Raw genomic sequence first — 20,191 nt, 5'->3', positions numbered from 1 at the left:
ATGAATGCCCAAGGCCTAAATTAAAAATACAAGCTGCTCTGCTAGCTTTTTTCTCCCCCTCATTGGAGAGCATCTATACATCAGGGAACTCAATCTTTTCTTCATGAAAAATAACACAAATTCTCCAAATCTTAGCGGTTCAAGTCAGTGGCAGTGGTGGTGGTGAGACTGATTAGTAAAAGTTAAAAAAATAAAACAAGTAAGTATTTAAGAATCACTGACAAATAATGCTAGCCTTATTGAAATGGCTGTGGGAACTTGAGAATATTTGAGGCCTGTATTGTAACAACTATATATGCTACGGCTATTCAACATCACTTATGTTTGACAACACTAATTCAATACGGTCTTACATACTATTTTATTCTATACTTACCAAGGCAGGGCTTCACTGGTCCCCCAGACTAGGTTAAGTCCCCCTGCTCAGTAGATACTTAGCATCCTGTGCTTCTATTTTCTCGACACTTTGACACAGTTGATTATAATTAATTTAACTATACTAAATTCTCCGAGGGCAAAAAAATGTATGTGCCTACCTTACTCAATATAGTGAGCTGAATTCACGTGTTAAAATTATTAGGGCTTTGATAGCTGAGATAGCCTAGAAAGTTAGGCTACTACTTTGGGACAAAAACATCTGCAGGTCTCACTGTTAGGGAACCATAGAGATAATTGTGCCCTACACCTGCAGTAATAAGCATCTTATAACATTTTAGTGATAAAAAATGTTACAGAACAAACTAGAATCCCTGCCTTTTGTCCCGGCAACATTCACCTCTCCACACTCACAACCCCTTTTATTCACTCTCCGGTTCTCACAGTGTATAAAGTCCTAGAAGGTACCAGATGTTTAGACGGGGCTGTCTCACACATCCTAGATTTTAAAGTGGAATCAAGATTTATTATAGCTATATAAACGTAATTTCAGCCTTAACTTTTGTGCTCATGAGCCAGGTGTAATCAGCAACGTGGACCCCTGTCAAATAGAATTCTCATCCGTGGATGTTGGTATCAATGCTAAACTCTCAAAATAACCACAGGATATTACTGGAACAACAAGTTCTGGGCACAGACTATTTCCCTCTAGGAAATTTTAATTTACTTAAATATTTTCCAGGAAAAGCCTTTTGCATGCGGGGCTGGAATAAGTTGGTATGAATAAACAGCAACACCTGGGTAGGTGCCTAGGCAGTGATGTCAAAGCCTCGAATTATATTTTTCTCCTACTGCATGGCTTCTGATAGTCAGAGTAGACTAAAAACCACTCTTGTGTTCCTTCCAGTCCTGCCCAGCTTGGGTGTGAGGCAGCAGGCCCATCCCTTTAGGGGGTACCAAGTTGAAGTGCAAGTTGACGCTGGGCTATGCTTTGTACTGGAGAATCCCACATGCTTCCAGAAAGCAGCTGAAAGTTGCTGGCAGAGGTCAACTGAGGCTTTCAAGTACTCTAAAATGGGTCTAGCAGCATCCTCTTCAAAGCTGTCAGCAACTTTTCCAAAAAAAAAAAGCTCTCTATGTAAAAAGTGAAGAGTTCTTCCTTTTTCCTACAACAGTTATTGATAAGAATCTTTTGAACACTGTCTCTGTTCAGGAGTTAAACTTCCTAAAGGAGGAATATGAAAATGCATCTGAGTATATTTCCTGATTTTTTTTTTCTAGGATTACAAAAAAAAAATTCTACAGAACTTCAGAAGTGAATGGAATACCACTGGGGTTTTTTTGAACACTTAGACCATTTCATTTTATCAGTGAATTGCTTTTATTTCGACATGATCCAGACACCAACTGAATTCTAAATAGTTACAAATCACTTTCAATTAATTCATGGCATTGTAAAGATCATGAGAATGTGCCACCAATTCAATTCTTGTTTTTATTAATGGTTGATTGCATGTCACTGTTAACATTTTAGATGAGCGCATAACAAAAAACAACCTATAAAAATGTATTAAATGGGACATTAGTGTAGCAGATAGAGATGGCACACACAATTGACAGCAACAGGGGCGAAGGGTTTGATGAAAAGATGCTAGAATCCCAGGAGTGACAGGCTGCAGGTGCTAACCAGAGACAGGACTATTATACACAATTTTGTTGGATTACTGATTTGCTCACTGATCTCTGCTGCTTCTTTCATGAAAACAGTAACACTGCCATCTTGGATATATATGTGTGGAAAATGGAGTTGGCACATTTGACTAATCTACGTAATAAATTTGTGAAATAACACTTCACATCGGGACAAATATTAACAAGAACATATTTGGCTCCATAAGTCTATGCTGGTGTTCAGTTCCCAATGGTATAGAAAAACCAGGAGAAAGAAAATTGGAAAAATTTTCTGAGAGATCTCTAGGACTAATAAAAAAAAATGAGATAGGGAAACCAGAGGTATGAAATAGGTGAATGTAGGACTAACCACTAGGTTCCCTTTTCATTAAAGTATCTCTAACATGTGGGAGGTTCAAATTTTAGTCTTTAAATCAGATGATTTTCCAGATATTCAATTTTACATGGAATCGGTATCCAGAAAACCCAAATGACTGGAAGTTTAAGGATTTGATTTATGTTAAAATAGCCAACAGCACTGAGGGAAGGAAGCCAATTAAGAAGTCACTGCTGCTCTTACAAGTTAAAAAGTCTGTATTTTTGTTTTTAATCATGGCTTGCTCTAAGTAACAAAATCCACATGCCCATTCTCAACAACTTGCAGGCTAACCAAAGACAATTTAACTGTGCTATGAATTAGGGCAGTTTCAACCAAAAAGTATGAATAATCTTCGTGGCTCAAAAGTGATGCTATGATGTTTAATCTGGTTTTTAAAATATGCAAATCTTTTTTAGATTTCCTGATGAGCGTACTTTTTTATTGAAACATGTTTTCTTTATTTACAGTTTGCATTTAATTTGCAGATTTGTTTTGATTTTACCACTCTAATGATTTATAATTAGAAAATTGTTTTAGTTCAGGTTTTATGTATATAAGTGAAAATATGATTACACCAATATAATGAATTTGAATTATTTTTTCTTTTTGAGCTGTGCATGCTAATGAAGGATGAGAGAGTACCCTCCAAAATCTTAGTAAGGAACAAAAATCTTAGCAAAGAATCACATCATTGTTTACTTAGAAGGGTACCTTAATGATAAACTTTTTAAAAACTCCATCATTTTTCAAACGAAGTAACCCAAGATCATGCAAACAGATTTTGTCCTTCCCCTGGAGGAAAAAGAACGGGTTTCAATTGATTCTTTCTGCGATGATTTCTGAGATGTTGTTAGATGACTTCCATTTGAATCTAGCCACTCTAAAATCTTTTTAAAACACTTCAAAACCATTTTCTCCGGCCTTCCTATGGATAACAGTGTGTTAGCCAATGAGTTTCATCGCCATAGCTGAGTGCCTGTAACCTAAGCACACTTTTGCACTGTCGGCTTAGGTTTCTCTGCATTCCAACACATATTAGATCTTTTTCCTATCCTACCCAAATCTTAGATGTCAGAAGACTTCACTTGTGCATTCTGCTTTAGAGGTTTGCATAAATGATGAAGGCCCTCGGAGGGTGACGAATGCCGCTGTTATTTGCTCCCCTCTGCTTGTCACTACGCAATTGCAGTAAATGCAATTGAAAGTACTTTTATTTTGAAGGTCATTTGACAGAGGGAGAGAAAACACATTTACTCTTTCAAGGCCTGTGTATTTTCCTGGGAGAAGCCTGCCTATAAAATTTGTCCTTTTATCCTTGGGTAGCTATTTGGGAAATATCTTTTGGCAGTCTACGCCCTGAGTGATTTCTGCAACTCAGGAACAGAGGCATGATTCACAGAACTTTGCTGCATCTTCCCTTTCTTCCATCTTCTTACCTTCTAAAGACTGGAAGGCTGTTTCATGCTCACATGCTTAAGCATTCTTCTCCACAGAATAAGGAAGAAAATTTGCATATTTTAGAAAAAATATTGAGCTATTTTCATCACAGATGTTTAAGGAGGAAGTTGTTTACTAATATCTGTGACTATGTTGAGGTAATCCAAATAAGAAATGGTACTGTGAATTTTTTTATAAGATTCTTTTCTAACTTGTCCCTTCTTATAAGGGCTCACAGAAATTTAACAAGGTTACTTTTGTCTTTGTCAAAGACATCAGCTAATTCCATACAACTGGCTTGTGCAATCTTTAACAGGCCTGCCCTTCGTAATATACAAGGAAGTCTCATTTTTCAGGATTAAAAAAAAGAAGAAAAATGCAAAATAATGTTTATAATTTGCTAAAACCTGTCATTTTTTTTTTTTTTTTAACCTGTTAGTCTCTATAAGTTATCACAACTTCGGACCTGTCCATCAGGCATCATAAACACTTGCTATCCCCACGTCTCTGTTTGATATCTAACTCATTGTAATCCATGTTATGGATCCATTGAAATGCTCCTTACCTATAAACAGATTCCACTCCGTGTCCAGATCAGCCTGATTGGCGAGGCAGCCCTTCATGACGTTGAGGCAGTAGTTGTTGCAAGGTCTCACGGTGGGAAGTCCTCGACAGTATGGACAGTATAGCATCTTCATTAGAGCACGGATGCAGCCTGGGGTTGGGCTGACCTGTAGATTTATTGAAAAGAAAAAGAAAATCGGAAATAATAAGGATGGAAGGGAGAAAAAAGAAGTAACTCATTTTCTCTCTAAAAAAAAATGTGAAGGTTCTGAGTAACTTTCAGCAGCAGAAGTCCAAAAGAATCATCAGAATCTTAACTCTTTGTAACACTTGATCTTGAAGTCAGTCATTTCTTGTTAAATGTTTCTGTTTGGCATAATAATAATCAATTTTCTTGAAATGTCCCCATCAAAATTTTGATATCTATATCATTGTAATTCAGCCCTAAAACCTAGACACTGTTTCATTGTAATAGAACATGAAATAAGATAATGCATATGAAAGCAATTTGCAAAGTTAAAAGCCCTATAAAAACGTAGGTATTATTAAAGTTTAATGTGACACCTTTAGAAAATTTTCCAACTGGTTACTTGACCCTATTTCTAAAGGAGGTTGGCAGATACACTTCCTTTGTACATAACTTTTTAAAAGGATCAATATCAACTTGACTGGGATTTCGGAGATCCAGGCCTGCTTGGAAGCAATGGAACTGCCAAGGCACCATCTTGAGGCATCTAAAGCTGTGCAGTTCCGGGAACTTTGTGGAAAATGGACTCAGTGTTAAATGTGAGGAGAAATCTTTGCAGTAATTCAGAGGAGCTACTAATCAACTGACAGTGAAGTGCTATTTGCCTTAAATAAGAAAAGCAGTGGTGCTCCTAAATTCACCAATTCTAAACCAATAAGGTCTTTTTCAGATTCACCGAAAATTCTAATTTGACCTCAAGTGGAAAGAATATGTAAAACAGAATGGACCAACCAAAGAAAAAAATAAAGTTCTTTTTCATGACTAGACGCAAGCATTATGGTCATATTTGGTTGGTTGGTTCCATTTAATTTTGGTGTTTTAGTGAAGTAACTACATCTTGCTCTTCTTGTGTTCTAGATCTGAGAACAAGTGTAACTTATAGCATTTAGACATACTGGAGAGTTTTAGTCTTATCAGACAGACCTGAGTCCACAGGTGACATTTACATGTCAATAACATTCAGATATTGACAAAGCATAACATCACTATAAAGATGGGGCAACAAAAGGTATTTCCACATAAATGGATACTTTCAGCAACTATAGCTAATCACTGTCGCTTTATCCTTAACCTAGAAACCATATTTGAAGTTTTTAACACTAGGCGCTTGTTTTTGTAACATTTTCTTAACTTTATGCTGACAAAGTCCCTAATATGTTATTTCAGGAAATGAAGCTGCTTATTTATTTAGGCACTGGAATTTCTAGTTGTCCTTTTGGGGTTTTTGCATTTTCTTTCCAAAATTTTATGAAAAATTTCAAACATACGGAGAAGTTCAAAGATTTTTATAGTAAACACCGCATACCTCCAGTCCTAGATTCTACATTTAACATTTTCCTACACTTGTTTTTTCACACCTCTACCCCTCCTTATATCTATCCACTAATCCACCTTATTTTTTATGCATTTCAAAGTAATACCCTTTTGATTTTTACTTTCCCTGGTAATTTAATGTTTGCTTTAATAAAATAGAATTAACTTGATCAACAATAGAAAGTTAGTGTGCGAAGTACTCCAAATCAAATAAGTGAAGTAAAATATAATTGGTCTTTCTTCATAAAGATAGAGAATGATTTAGTATCCATTAATTCCAAAAATTATTTTTTAAGAACAAAACAAAAACAGAAAATGAGAACCAACGCGAGGAGTATGGTGACTTTTCTTTGGAGCACACATTAGTGCCACCGTATCATTTTATCCAGACGGGCTACTTTGTTGAAAATGTCAAATTTTATCCACAATTAAGCAGTATTGTTTAAGAAATTTCTTTTATCCACATGTATCCCAAGCCATTCACAGAAAATAGAGAAAATAATTCTGTATTCTCCATATAGAATTAGTGTGGAATTTCAAATTCTTGTATTTTTGACTTATTTGGCATGGTTGCAGTTCTATAAACCTTTGTCCACAGGATTTTGTCTTCTCTGGTCTTGCGATTTCTCTCCTGACCCAGATGTCTTTCTCCAGAGACCTACCCTATTTTCACTCGAGCTGGCTAAGCTATTTCTTCCTTTGACTCTTGGATTCTTAGTTTTCTTGCCATTGGTATTATATGATGCTTTGCTCTTCTCACTCAGTGCACAGGTATAAAACCTGGAATATTTGTCAACATTGGGGATGCAAATTTGAGATCTCTTGAATAGCATGGACTGTCTTTTTCATCATTATAACCTGCACCACTCTGGATAGCATGTACATCATTATAAGGTATTATGATTATGATGTAGGGACTCAATAAGTGCATTTTAACTGAACTCTTTATTGCATTTCCCAATTTCTTGGCCACGTTGATATTCAAAGGAAAAAAGGAACAAGATAGTATTATATATCTGAGCATTCAATGGTTGCTTTTTAACTTTGTTTTCAAAGGTTATTGATTGCATTAATTCCAAAGGTTTGCTTTTTTTCTTTATTGTGTTGGAACCAGTACAATTTTCTCAGTCTGACATTTCAGAAGAGTCTCCAACTCAGGGTGGCAACCAACAGAGAAAATTGAACAGCCTTAATAACCTAAAAGAACAATGTTGTTCGAGTTAAATGTGGCTTTCTCAGTACTTTTGGAAATGACATCCTTCCTGGTCAAATAAAGGGCATTTGAAGAAGAAGAAGATGGGGAGTGGAGGATCAAAGTTGAAACTTTCATTTTCACAAACTATATTTTTTGAATGGACACAACTGCATGCTTGAATTAAAATAAAAGAAATCATCACTTTAAACTGAAGACTTTTAGAAGTAAGCCTCTGAAAAGAAGATTGTTTTATATGCCCATTGTGTGAAGGGATATTTCTATTCTTTAATGTTTAATAGTGTTTTATAATTGTGCTATAGCTACTTTTAAAAAATCTTTTTATTTTGAAATCAATATAGATTCACATGAAGTTGCAAAAACAGTAGAGTCCCAGCTATCCTTCCCTCACCTTCCCTCAATGGCAACATCTCATAAAGCTGTAGTGTCATACCAAAATGAGGAAATTGACATGGTACATTGCTGCTAACTGGTTTATAGACCTTATTTAGTTTTCATGATTTTCCCAACTTGCATCCATTTGTGGGTGTGTGTACACGTCTATGCACTTTTATCCCATATTTAGATTTGTGTAACCACACCACAGAAACTTTTTTTACACCTCCAGAAAAGAACTCTCTTGTGCTACCTCTACCCCACTCCTTGTCCCTGTCACCTGGCAATCTATTTTCACTAATCTATTTTCCATCTCTATAATTTGGTCATTTCAAGAATGCTATATAAATGGAATCACATAGTATGCATCTTTTCGAGCTTCATTTTTTTATTTTGAGCATAATGCCCTTGAAGTCCATTCAAGTTGTTGCATGTATTAACAGTTCATTCTTTTTTATTGCTGGGTAGTATTCCAAAGATTGGATGTGCCAGAATTTGTTCAACTATTCACTCATTAAAGGATATTTGCGTTGTTTCTTGTACTATGCTATTAGGAGTAAAGTTTCTATGAACATTCATGTACACGTTTTTGCATGAACATAAGTTTTCATTTCTCTGGGATAAACGCTCAAGGGTGTCACTGATGGATCAAATGGTTAGTGCATGGTTAGTTTTATAAGAAATGGTCAACCTATTTTCTAGAATGCTTGTAACATTCCACATTTCCACCAGCAATGTGTGAGAGATACAGTTTTCCCCACTTCCTTGCCAGTATTTGGTAGTACCACTATTTTTTATTTTACTCATTTTAATAAGTATATTATCTACTTTTAAACTTATGGGGAGTTTCCTCTGAATAATATTCACACTGGTATTCTAGCTTCAGTGGGTTCTAATACACATCAGATCCAAAATCATTTACCAGTGGAAAAAAAAGAAAGAATAAGTTGATGATGACAACACTTTTTTTGGTACTTATTTGTGTTTTCACCTAACTTTTACATATTGTCCTTCACCACTAGTAATCTTTTGCCAAGAATTCACAATATTAGGAGGAAAAAAGAAAACAGTCAATGGTTCCTACTCCATTATCCTACTCTTGGAAAGATAGACACAAGTTTGTGAGTCCACCAAGTAGGATTTCAACATGAAATCCTTGCATCTTGGGTTTAGTCCTTCTGTTAACTTTTTTTGATGCTGTTTGCGTATAATGAATGACTTATAAATTACAAGTTTATATTTGGTCTTATAACTGACTAGTTTTACTTATTTATTTTTTTATTGCAGTAACATTGGATAATCACATTATATAAATTTCAGGTGTTCATCATTATATTTTGATTTCTGTGTAGATTACATCGTGTTCACCATCCAAAGACTAATTACAATCCATCACCACACACATGTACCTAATCACCCCTTTCACCCTCCTCCCTCCCTGCCTGCCCCTCTGGTAATCACCAATCCAATCTCTATTTCTATTTGATTGTTTGTTGTTGTTTTTATCTTCTACTTATGAATGAGATCATATGGTATTTGACTTTCTCCCTCTGATATTTCACTCAGCATAATGCCCTCAAGGTCCATTCATGTTGTCACAAATGGCTGGATTTCAACATTTCTTATGGCTGAGTAGTATTCCATTGTGTATAAATACCACCTCTTTATCTATTTGTCCTTTGATGGGCACTAGGTTGCTTCCAAGTCTTGGCTATTGTGAAGAATGCTGCGATGGACATAGGGTGCATGTATCTTTATACATTTGTGTTTTCAAGTTCTTTGGATAAATACCCAGCACTGGGATAGCTGGATCATATGGTAGTACTATTCTTAATTTTTTGAGGAAGCTCCATACCGTTTTCCATAGTGGCTGTACCACTTTGCACTTCCACTGGTAATATTGAGGAATAATAACACAAATTATAACTAAGGTTCCTTGTAAGATAACTGAAAAGTAAATAAAATAATATAAAAATAATTGAGCTCTTAGCTTGTAAATTTGTGACTTTTTTATCATTGTTTGCGCTTCTTTTTTAAAAAGTTAAAGCAGAATACATTGAAACATGGCAAAGAATACAAAAAGAGCCCTTGATAGAGCTGTATTGGCAGTTAGGACTAAGACTTATTTACCTGGCTAGACATGTGTGTCAGGATGTAGAGCAAGTAATTCGTACGTTTTCTAAATGTGATTTGAGGCATAGCATACCCTTAACCATATAATAGCAATTCATTGCTGGTCTTTAATATACTTAAGCTTTTTGTATCTGGATTAACATTCATGCATTAGTGCTCACATTAGCAATTCTTAATAGTTGCTAAAGTAAAATGAGACTGTCTCTTAAAATATTTTTACAAAGCAAGAAAATGTGAAAGTTATAAATCTACATTTATACACAATTATACACAATGTAGGAAGTGCTTGTTTCTGTGGAAATCACATAGCCAAAATAATAAAATAAACATATCTGTCTTTTGCTCCCAAAAGACAAACAAGTTAATGTAAGTGAATTATTTAACTAGAATAAATTCAAAACATGTTTTTGAGGAAGAGTCGATGCCACCCTCCACAATTTCTAATCTACAGTCATATTAAATGATGTGATTTCTTTCTACTCATCACCTTAATATATTGCCAGATTCTGAAGTGTCTTCTGAAGCCCTCAAGAATAATTAAATTGCATTCAAAGTAGTTTTCACGTTAAGTAATTTTAATTCTTTAACAATCAGTAACCTGTAAATAAATATAATAAGTTCACAAGAACTTAAATTTCTTTCTTCTTTGTTCCCTCTTGCAACTTTCATTCATTTAATACTTATGGGGATGAATAAAGAGAAATTATATCAGCATTGAGATACTCAGAATACATTCATTTCCAGATCATTTCAGGGGAAAATGACTTGTCTTGGGGAAGTGCAGTGCAAAGGGAACCCATGAGAGGCCACTTAGCTCACAATTGTGAAGTAGGGGTTGACAAGGAGAGCTTGTGAAGGAAGTTATGTAACAGATACCTGTAAGATAAGCATTGGAGATGAGTGACCTCACAGAAATGCTGGAGTAAGGAATATCAAGAATTGGTCCTTCCACTGAAGCAACCATTAAACTAGCAAAAAAGGATAGAATTGACTTCTGAGAACTCTGGAATCCAATCTAAAAAAATTTACAACAACCAGGAGAGTGCTTAATAAAGAAAGAGAATTCTAAATTTCAGTAAAAAAGCATTGCTAAATCTCAAGTCTCAAGAAATTTTAAAAGATTGCAATCATACACAGTATCTTCTCTGAGCACAATGGAATGGAACTAGAAATCAATATCAGAAGAAAAACTGGAAAATTCACAAATATGAATTTGAACCATGCACTCTTATACGAGCAGTAGATTAAAGAAGAAATCACTAGGGAAATTAGAAAATACTTAGATGAATGAAAATGAAAACACAGCATACAAAAACAGATAGCGATAAATGCCTACATTAAAAGAGAAGACAGATCTCAAGTCAATAAGAATGTTACACCTTAAGGAATTAGAAAAAGAAGAGCAAACTAAAATGAAAAATTTTACTAATCTTTATTATTTCCTTTGTCTTGCTACCTCTGGTTTTAGTTTGCTCTTCTTTTTCTAGTTCCATAAGGTATAAAACTAGATTATGGATTTCAAACCTTTCTTCTCCCAGAAGCTGGAAGAGAGGCATGGGATAGTCTCTTCTTCTGAGCCTCCAGCAGGAATCAAACTTGCTGACACTTTGACTTCTAGCCTCCTGGACTGAGAGAGAATAAATTCCTGTTGTCTTAAATCACTCAGTTTGTGGTAATATGTTACGGTAGACTTAAGAAACTTATACATACACCAACAAATTAGATAACCTTGATGAAATGGGCAAATTTCTAGACACACACAATCTGCCGAGACTGAATCATCAAAAAATGGGAAATGAATAGACGTATAACAAGTAAAGAGATTGCATTGGTAATCAAAAGGCTCCCAACAAAGAACAATTCTGGTCTAGATGACTTGACTGGTGAATTCTACCAAACATCTAAAGAAGAATTAACAAAAATCCTTCTTAAACTATTCCAAAAAATAGAAGATGAGAGAAGATTTCCTAATTCATTCTAAGAGACCAGTGTTACCTGATACCAAAGCCAGACAAATATATAATAAGGAAAGAAAACTGTAGACCAATAACCCTTATAAATGCAGATGAAAAAATTCTCAACAAAATACTAGCAAACTGAATCCAAAAGCATAATGAAAAGATTATACACCATGACCAAGTGGGATTTATCCCAGGAATGCAAAGGTGATTCAACATAAGAAAATCATTCAATATAATACGCCATATTCATAGAATAAAGGAAAATAAACCCACATGATCATCTCAATTGACACAGAAAAGGATTTTGACAAAATCCAACACTCTTTCATGATAAATGCAAACACAGAACTAGGAATAGAAGGGAACTTCCTAAACATGATAAAGAGTATTTGTGAAATACTCACAGCTGACATAAACAGATTTTCCTCTAAGATCAGGCACAAGACAAGGAAGCCCGTTTTCACCACTGCTATTCAAGATTGTACTTAAAATTCTAACCAGAGTCATTAAGCAAGAAAAAGAAATAAAAGGTATCCAAATTGAAACAGAAGAATTAAAACTATCTCTATTCACACATGGCACCATCCTATATATAGGAAGTCCCAAAGAATTCACAAAAAAACTACTAGAGCTAAGAAATGAATTCCACAAAGTTGCCAGGTACAAGATCAACACACAAAACTGTTGAATTTCTATACAGTTGCAATGAACAATCTGAAAAGGAAATTAAGAAAACAATTCCATTTACAATATCATCCAAAAGAATAAAATACCTAGGAATCAATTTAATCAAGAAGGTGATAGAATTTTACACCAAAAACCATAAAACATGCCCAAAGGAAATTAAAGAAGACCTAAAGAGGAAACACGTCTTCTATTCATGTATTAGAAGACTTAATATTGTTAAGATAGCAATACTATTCAAAGTAATTTACGGATTCATGGCAAACCTTATCAAAATTCCAACAGCTTTTCCTTGCAGAAATGGAAAAGCCAATCCTCAGATTCATAAAGAATTGCAAGGGGCCCAAATAGCCAAAACAATCTCAAAAAAAGAGAACAAATTCAGAGCACTCACACTTTCTGATTTCAAAAGTTACTACAAAGCTAAAGTTGTAAAAACAGTGTAGTACTATCCAGCAATCCCCCTTCTGGGGATTTATCCAAAAGAATTGAAGATATATTCTGGAAGAGATGTTTGTACTCCCTTGTTCATTGCAGCATTATTCATGATAACCCTGAGGTGGAAACAATCTAAATGTCCATCCACATCAGGAGGGATAAAGAAGATGTGGCATGTCCGTACAATGAAATACAATGAAATACATTCAGCAATTAAAAGAAATGAAACTCTGATACATACTTCATCACGGGTGAACTTTGAAAACATTATGTTATATTACAGAAGCCAGTCCTAGAAGACCACATATTGTATGATTCTATTTATAAAAAATGGCCAGAATAGGCAAATTCACAGAGACATATAAAAGGTTAGTGTTGTCAGGAGGAAACTGGAGAAGCAGGAGTGGGGGATGATAAGTAATGGCTAATGGGCACAAGGTTTTCTTTTTGTGTGATGAAAATGTCCTAAAATTAGATTATAGAAACCCTGATGGTTGTCCAACACTGCATATAAATATACTAAAATACCATTGACATCTATACTTTAAATGAGTGAACTTTATGGTATGTAATTGCATCTCAATAAAGCTGTTTAAAAAGAGAGATAGAAGTACTTTTTTAACAAATAAATTCCTACTACCATATTTGTAAGTTTGTAAGAAATTTCAGAGCTAGAGACACAATTCTTTATCAATAACCAGAGGCTATATTTAGCTATATGGTTATATAAAAAATTTTATTTAAAACCAGAGGCTATATTTAGCTATATGGTTATATAAAAAATTTTATTTAAATAAATTAACCTTGAATTACGTGATACCAAAATTAGTTTGATGTGCATGACCTGGATGATATTTTAACATTTTCTCACGTATTATTTCAACCCTTCCTTAATGGTTTCTTGGTAGAGATGACTACCCATGCATACAAACAGAAAACCTTTGAGCCTTCCAATTCAGTTTGAATGTTGATTAAAATGTGTATGTTCTAAAACTATCTTCTCTCCATCTTGAACCATTGAGAGAGAACAAGGATAAGACAGGAAACAATTATAAATTGCAAATCAGAGCCTGAAGGAAAAATGTCCCCTAGATGGATGACAAATGTTTATAGCGCCACTGTGACAAAAATTCAGCCCAGTTTTTAAAATGTAATTTACTTACAAACTAGAAACCTCCCCCCAAGTGCAAGAGGCTTACAAAGCATTTGCAAGCCATGAAATGATCGCCGAACTTGCTGGGTCTGGCAGAAAAGGAATAGACATAACTGGAATGCCTAATGACCATAAGTGCGGAATTTCCAAAGCCAAGTTTAAGGAACATCAATGCTGTGAAACACTTAACAAAAACAGGACATGGGAAGTAAAGTGAGTTAAGGTCTGTATCAGTCCTTGCCAGCCCTGTCAGTACTGGTCAGATTGTCACAAATTCAGTGTTCCTTAGATCCAGTTTCTATACTTAATTTCACACCTTAAAACATAAATAAGACTGCCATAGAAGTTAGTAAATGTATGTTGTTATTCATTTGATAGACTGGAATAGTTCCAAATAGCACTTAAATAATACAAACACACACATATCCAAGAATAGATATTTTTCATCCATTAGAGTGAAATAGCTCTTTGTACTAGTTAAATACATATTTCAGAAGGCTTCTAACGTATTTACCCAATGGAACACAACATCATTTAAATTTTACCTTGCTCTATCATTATGAGGTCTTGGTGATATTGCCTTTTACTTGGGCAGTCTGTTTGACATTCTGAACTTTACCCAAATGTAAATTTTCAAAATGTGAACACAGAATGTAAAACAAGCTCCTTAAGGGTCTCATCAGGGAATAGTTGTCTTCCACATTTAGAAATTATAGCTTAAATATTGCTTCATTTAGAAGAAACATTTTAGTGGTGACTTTAAATATGAATCACTGATGTGAGAATCCACTTTGGTAAAAGCCATGAATTTCTAGCCTCTGTATAGTGGAACCAACCTATTTATAATGTATCTGCTTTGGAATGCACACAACCTGCTTTTAAAGTAAGGAGATGTAGCATTTTCAAGAAAATTAAACCAAATCAATCATTCTCTCAGGAACACACAACTTTAAACACCTAGTTATAAGGAGCTGGCATATGGTGGGAGGTGAATAATATCAAAATGAGGCTGATATACACAGGAACATAGACAGACACCAAACTGAAGTGTTTTGGTAATTTTTGATGCACAACACATAGATATGGAATTTGCATTAATATAGCTATCATCTGTCTATCTATCTATCTATCTGTCTACCTATCTAACAGTTCTCCATGAACACTAATATGTCTTCCTGTCAGTAGTATTGATGTTATCTACTTTACAGATCATATAGTTGTTAGCACACATAGAGATTCACATTAATCATTCTAATTCCTGATGAGGCCTACATGAGAATCCCCCTGGCTCAAAGCATCAAGACATTTCCATGGAAAATTCCCATTCTTCACTTCATCCTGCAAAGTGCCAGTGTGGACTTTTTCTGAAAATGTCCTAAGGAAGAAGAAAGGAAGCAATGGCAACATCAGTTTAGGGAGATTACACAACACTAATTTGGTCATGCTCTAATCAATTGGCTGACAATTGAACCATGGACTGTCATCAGCAAAGAAGAAAACATTACTTGGAAATGTGTATGGGCATGGGGGAATCTGATTGGGAAGAGATACTTCAAGAGGGGCCAGTAGTGACTCTACCCTCCAAAAAAAAAAAGTAACAAGGGACCAAAAAAAGTTAAGCTAGTGAACTTTGAGAGGGGAAAAAAGACAGCACTGTACCAAGAAAAAGTTTCTTCTCTCCTCCTCTTCCAATATTAATGGAATGGAAGTTTATGAGGAATTCATTCTTAAGTTCATTCAGTAAACATTTGACAAGCATTACCATGTGCTGGCACTGCTCAAAGTGCTGTAATGAAAATGAACGTGGAGTTCAAAGTTACTGGGGAGCAAGATCCACAGCTGAGGAAGGAGACACGAGAACTGCTGGGGTTTCAAATGACTGGCCAAGAAACAGAGAGCTAGTGAAGGCTCTGATTTTACCTAAAACAGGGCAGTGGGAAGGTAACCACAACAAACTCTCAGGAGAACCAGAGAAGCAGCACAGCCTGGAATATCAGGAGCACGGAAAACTCAGCAACCTTGAAAACTATTCACTGACTTAATGTCTTTACCATTCTTATCTTAAATAAATATCTTCTAAGGACAACTTGATAGGAGTCTGCACAGGTCTACAGTGCATATCATGCTTTTCAGCATTTTAGATATTCCCAAGTGTTCTGGGGATGAGTGAGGGAGACGATAATATACCAACAAAAGCAAAATCTCATGAAATGAATTAAGGGGGAATTTGTAGAAGAGTGATACAGAAATAATGTTTCTAATTTTCTTGTGTCAAAGCATTTAAAAAATTGTTCCCCCAAATAATGCAGAGCTATTTGAATAACTCTCCAGTTTCAAAAGGAGTTTACTTTGAATGATGAAACTAATGTGTAAGTTATGGCATACCTGATACAGAAATAAGCAATATTACTTTGTAATGATTACTTAAAAAGTAAGAGGTGACTAAGTTTTTCCAGTCATCTCATCCAACATTCCTACAATTTTTTCTACAAAGAAGCCCTCCCAATTCCGTGGTCTTGATGCCTCTTCCTCTCTGATAGGTTTTAGTAAAAAGGAAGGTATTCTAAAAAAGTTAAATAATGCTTAATTGCATATCATGATAGTATAGCAATGAATACAATTTTATGTGATTGATTAGTAAATTGGTGAGTTTATACACATTTTGAAAACTCTGGTACCATGTTTGAGTGGTTAAGATATGATGCTTTTATTCATTTCTACTGCAGTCACTCAGCCCTTGTTAGGGGTGTTTGACCCATAATACCATTTTCTTATGAAAAACCCTATTAGACTTGTTATTTCAATTCATGGTGCAAATTCCAAGAACATCACCCACCATTAATTCTATTACTTAAAAAGAATTATATAAAACCACCGATTAAGTTTTAGGTCAAAGTTGCAATGAAAATATTAAGTACAATTTACTGAGCTCTAAGGATATTTTTCACATTGTCTTCAGTCTTGCAGACAACTGAAAAATATAATTTATGAATGTGCCCAAGAAGTTTGCTGTGCTTAAACACTAATATTACATAGTTTACATGTTATTGTAAACATATAAAAATCTAACAACAAAATCGATTAGCTTATTGCATATTGACATGAACTGCTAACACCTAAAGAATTATACCTCCAACCACAAATATAGAGTTCAGTGGTAATTAAACTTGTTGCATATTATAAAGTATGCCTTTTAGGACAGTGCATTAAGCTTCTGTAACTTGAAAGAATTAATTCAGCTACTAGAGGAACCCTATATTGTTAATAGAGAAAAGCTTAAATACAGGTCAAAACTGGATTTTACAGCATCTTTTGGTTGGCATTTTCATTACCTTTGGTCTTCTGATGTTAATCTCCATCTAAAGTAGAGGACTATTAAATGTACTTATCGCACTTAGGAAGAACAATTAAATTAATCTTTTCAAGTCCTTCTTGAAGGAAGTTTTAAGATTTCCTTTCTAAATTTTCATTGGCATTCACTTTCTAAACTTTTTTCTCCCAGATTTCATCAAGAGAGACATGTCAGCATAATGTGTTTGACTAACAGAAAACACATTTCCTCTTATAACATGCATAGATTATTTGACCTTCAATTTTGGTTGGTTTTTGTAGGCTTTGAAGATATTTTAAATGATTCAAATGCTGTCTGTTTTCTGTGCTGCAGGGAAAATGAATTGAGAGGACCATAAACTACAGAGCTTTTTTTTTTTTTTCTGAAAATTTCTATCAAAATACATAGTAACGACTCTAACAATGTCAACTAAACTCCCATGCTTTTGGTCATGAATATGTGGTAACAGGTGCTGAACCTTAGCTGTCAATGTCACGCAGACCTAGACCAGAAAAAACAATACCTTCTCCCCAGTCACCCTTCGGTGAACATATGTGACTCTCTGGACAGCCTTTCTGAGTTCCATGTTCATTCTCTGCCCACAAATGGTAGATCTTAGGCTACTATCTATACAGAGATACAGGTCCTATTCTTCTATCCTTTAGCCCTTAAATAGCATACATGAGGCCTTTCTGAGAGATACCTGAGCAGAGAGAGTTTTAAGTGAATCCACTTCCACGTCTTCAACTTCTTTATGAAATTTTTCCTAAAACAGATCTGCCAAGACTGAACCTACTGTCAAGGCTACTTCTTTCACCGTCAACTTCTCAAAAGTCACAAAACAAGGCATTCTTCTCACTTATCACTAAATGTAATATGATGCATAGTGCCAGAATGTAAGTACCTGAGAACCAGAAATTGGGGTGGGATATTAGGGACAATTTAAAATATTACTATTCATGTAGAGAAACAAGTTCTTCTAATGCTTAGGTAACAGATCCTTTATAAAGCAGATAGTTTTTTAATTTTTCGCTTTCAACAAAATTGAAAGAGGATCTAATCAAACTGTCAGGTGCTAGCTTATTAAAAATAAGTTTTGAAGATAGCTACTATGCTATTTTTGACCTACAAGTTGGAAGAAGTTCAAAGAATTGAGTGACTTCCTCTAACAACATTCCTTTTATTCCTAGCTAACTATTTATTTGAATAATGTTTCTCAATACATACTCCATAACAATAAAAAGGAGTATAAATGATGCCGAACTACTCTGTGTATAAGAAATATTCATCCAAAGATTTATGAACCAATGGCGGGGGTGGGGGGAAGGAATCCCACTGTTTCACTAAGAGAAGAATGTGCCAAAAGACTTTATTTTTAAACTTTAATTATCAAAAAATATAAGATACTTCTGTGGTTTTGATCAATTTACTATCAATAATAGTTGTAATGCTAACTCAAGCCAGAATAAAACGTTAGCACTTGGAGCCTTGTGGTCATGGAAATTCTTTTTAAATGTTAATTTCACTTTATCCATATGCATTTGTCACAGAAATGATAGGGTAGTTATTAAATTTTTCAAGATATAAATATGTACTATAGCATGCATTTCTGTGGGGGTATTAGAAAGAAAATACAACTTCAGGAGAAAGAAAAAACCTGTTAAAGAAAAACTTGTTTATGATTTTTTAAATGGACTATAATGGATTACAAATATGCTGAGATATTTAGACTTTTATTTCATTGAACACCTTAAAAGAGTAATGTAATGTTTTGTCTTAACTGTCAATATTTACAATATGGCAGAAATTACATCATTTGTAATTATTTAAACTTATAATGAACATTTTTGATAACTGAAAAGATTTGTGAGCATATATAGATTTTCAAAATTATTACTTTAGGGAGAACACAAACGAAAAATGTGAAGACAATTATACTGGCCACTTCTAATTCTGATTTTGATCATTCCCTGAAGGGACAGATTCTTATCATTTTCTATATGAGCATAAAGGTCAAAGTTACTGAGGAATTCAAGGCGATTGTGAGTATGTGACTGCATGTGTGTAAGATGTGAAAATGTGCTGTGTTTTGGAAAGACGATTCTTGTTACAATGTGGAAAGTGGAAGTGGAAGCAAGAATTGGAGGCTGTTATAATTTACCTGACAGTGGAAAAATATATTTATAAATTTAGGAACATGCATGGACAAAGACATAAACTGAGCCTAGAAAAATAAAAAGAAATGCTCCGTTTGGAGGATAGCATTATTGATAAATTTTCTTCTTTTTTTTTGAAAAGTTACTTTGTCTATAATATCTGAAATTTTTCTTTAAGAAATGTCAGTTAGATGCCATATAGAGAGAAAAGAAATGTTCCTTTAAACATTAAAAAAAATCTTATACCTTGAGTGGGCCCCATAATAAAAAGGGAATTAGCGCTCTTAATAAGCTAGAAGTCTAGCTTCTCAAACAAAGGACTTGTACTTGCTGACAGATGATAAATATTTAATGTAGCAATGAAATTATTTTATTAATTAAAAAAAACACTTCTAAGAAGACCTGAAGGGAAAAAAGGATGACAAAGACCAAACATCATATAATGTCCATTTAAGGGGAGTAGGAACAGAGGAGGGGCCAGTGAGACTCAGAAAGAAAGACTGAGGGCAGTGACTACATGCTCCCGCTCTCTATATTACCTTCCAAACCTTCTCTGCGGCTAGCAGCAACAATGTGTTACAGATGGGCAGTTTGCAAAGACACTCCTCAAGCAACAGCTATAAATATCTATGTGTTTATTGTCTGTCCCTCTCACAGAATGGAAGCTCCATGAGGGCAGCAGGGGATTCCTCCATTGTGTTCACTGTTCACTGCTGTATCTCTAGTACCTGAAAATAGTGTCTAATCATAGTAAGGGGTG

The 20,191-nt window shown here is 34.7% G+C and overlaps 1 protein-coding gene across 2 annotated transcripts in view; it reads right to left on the bottom strand.

Annotated features, from left to right (window-relative positions):
• GPC6 (glypican 6) overlaps positions 1-20,191 on the bottom strand; it is a 1,023,293-nt gene that overhangs the window by 330,648 nt on the left and 672,454 nt on the right. For both annotated transcript variants that reach the window (XM_023621717.2, XM_023621718.2), the window contains exon 4: positions 4,428-4,593. In XM_023621717.2, coding sequence (XP_023477485.1) covers positions 4,428-4,593 — 166 coding nt within the window. The remainder of the gene's footprint in view (positions 1-4,427; positions 4,594-20,191) is intronic.

Source organism: Equus caballus, chromosome 17 (genome assembly GCF_041296265.1).
Source record: "Equus caballus isolate H_3958 breed thoroughbred chromosome 17, TB-T2T, whole genome shotgun sequence".
Taxonomy (NCBI): Eukaryota; Metazoa; Chordata; class Mammalia; order Perissodactyla; family Equidae; genus Equus; species Equus caballus.
The sequence above is the reverse complement of the archived record's forward strand: the minus strand, read 5'-3'. Positions and strand labels throughout refer to the sequence as shown.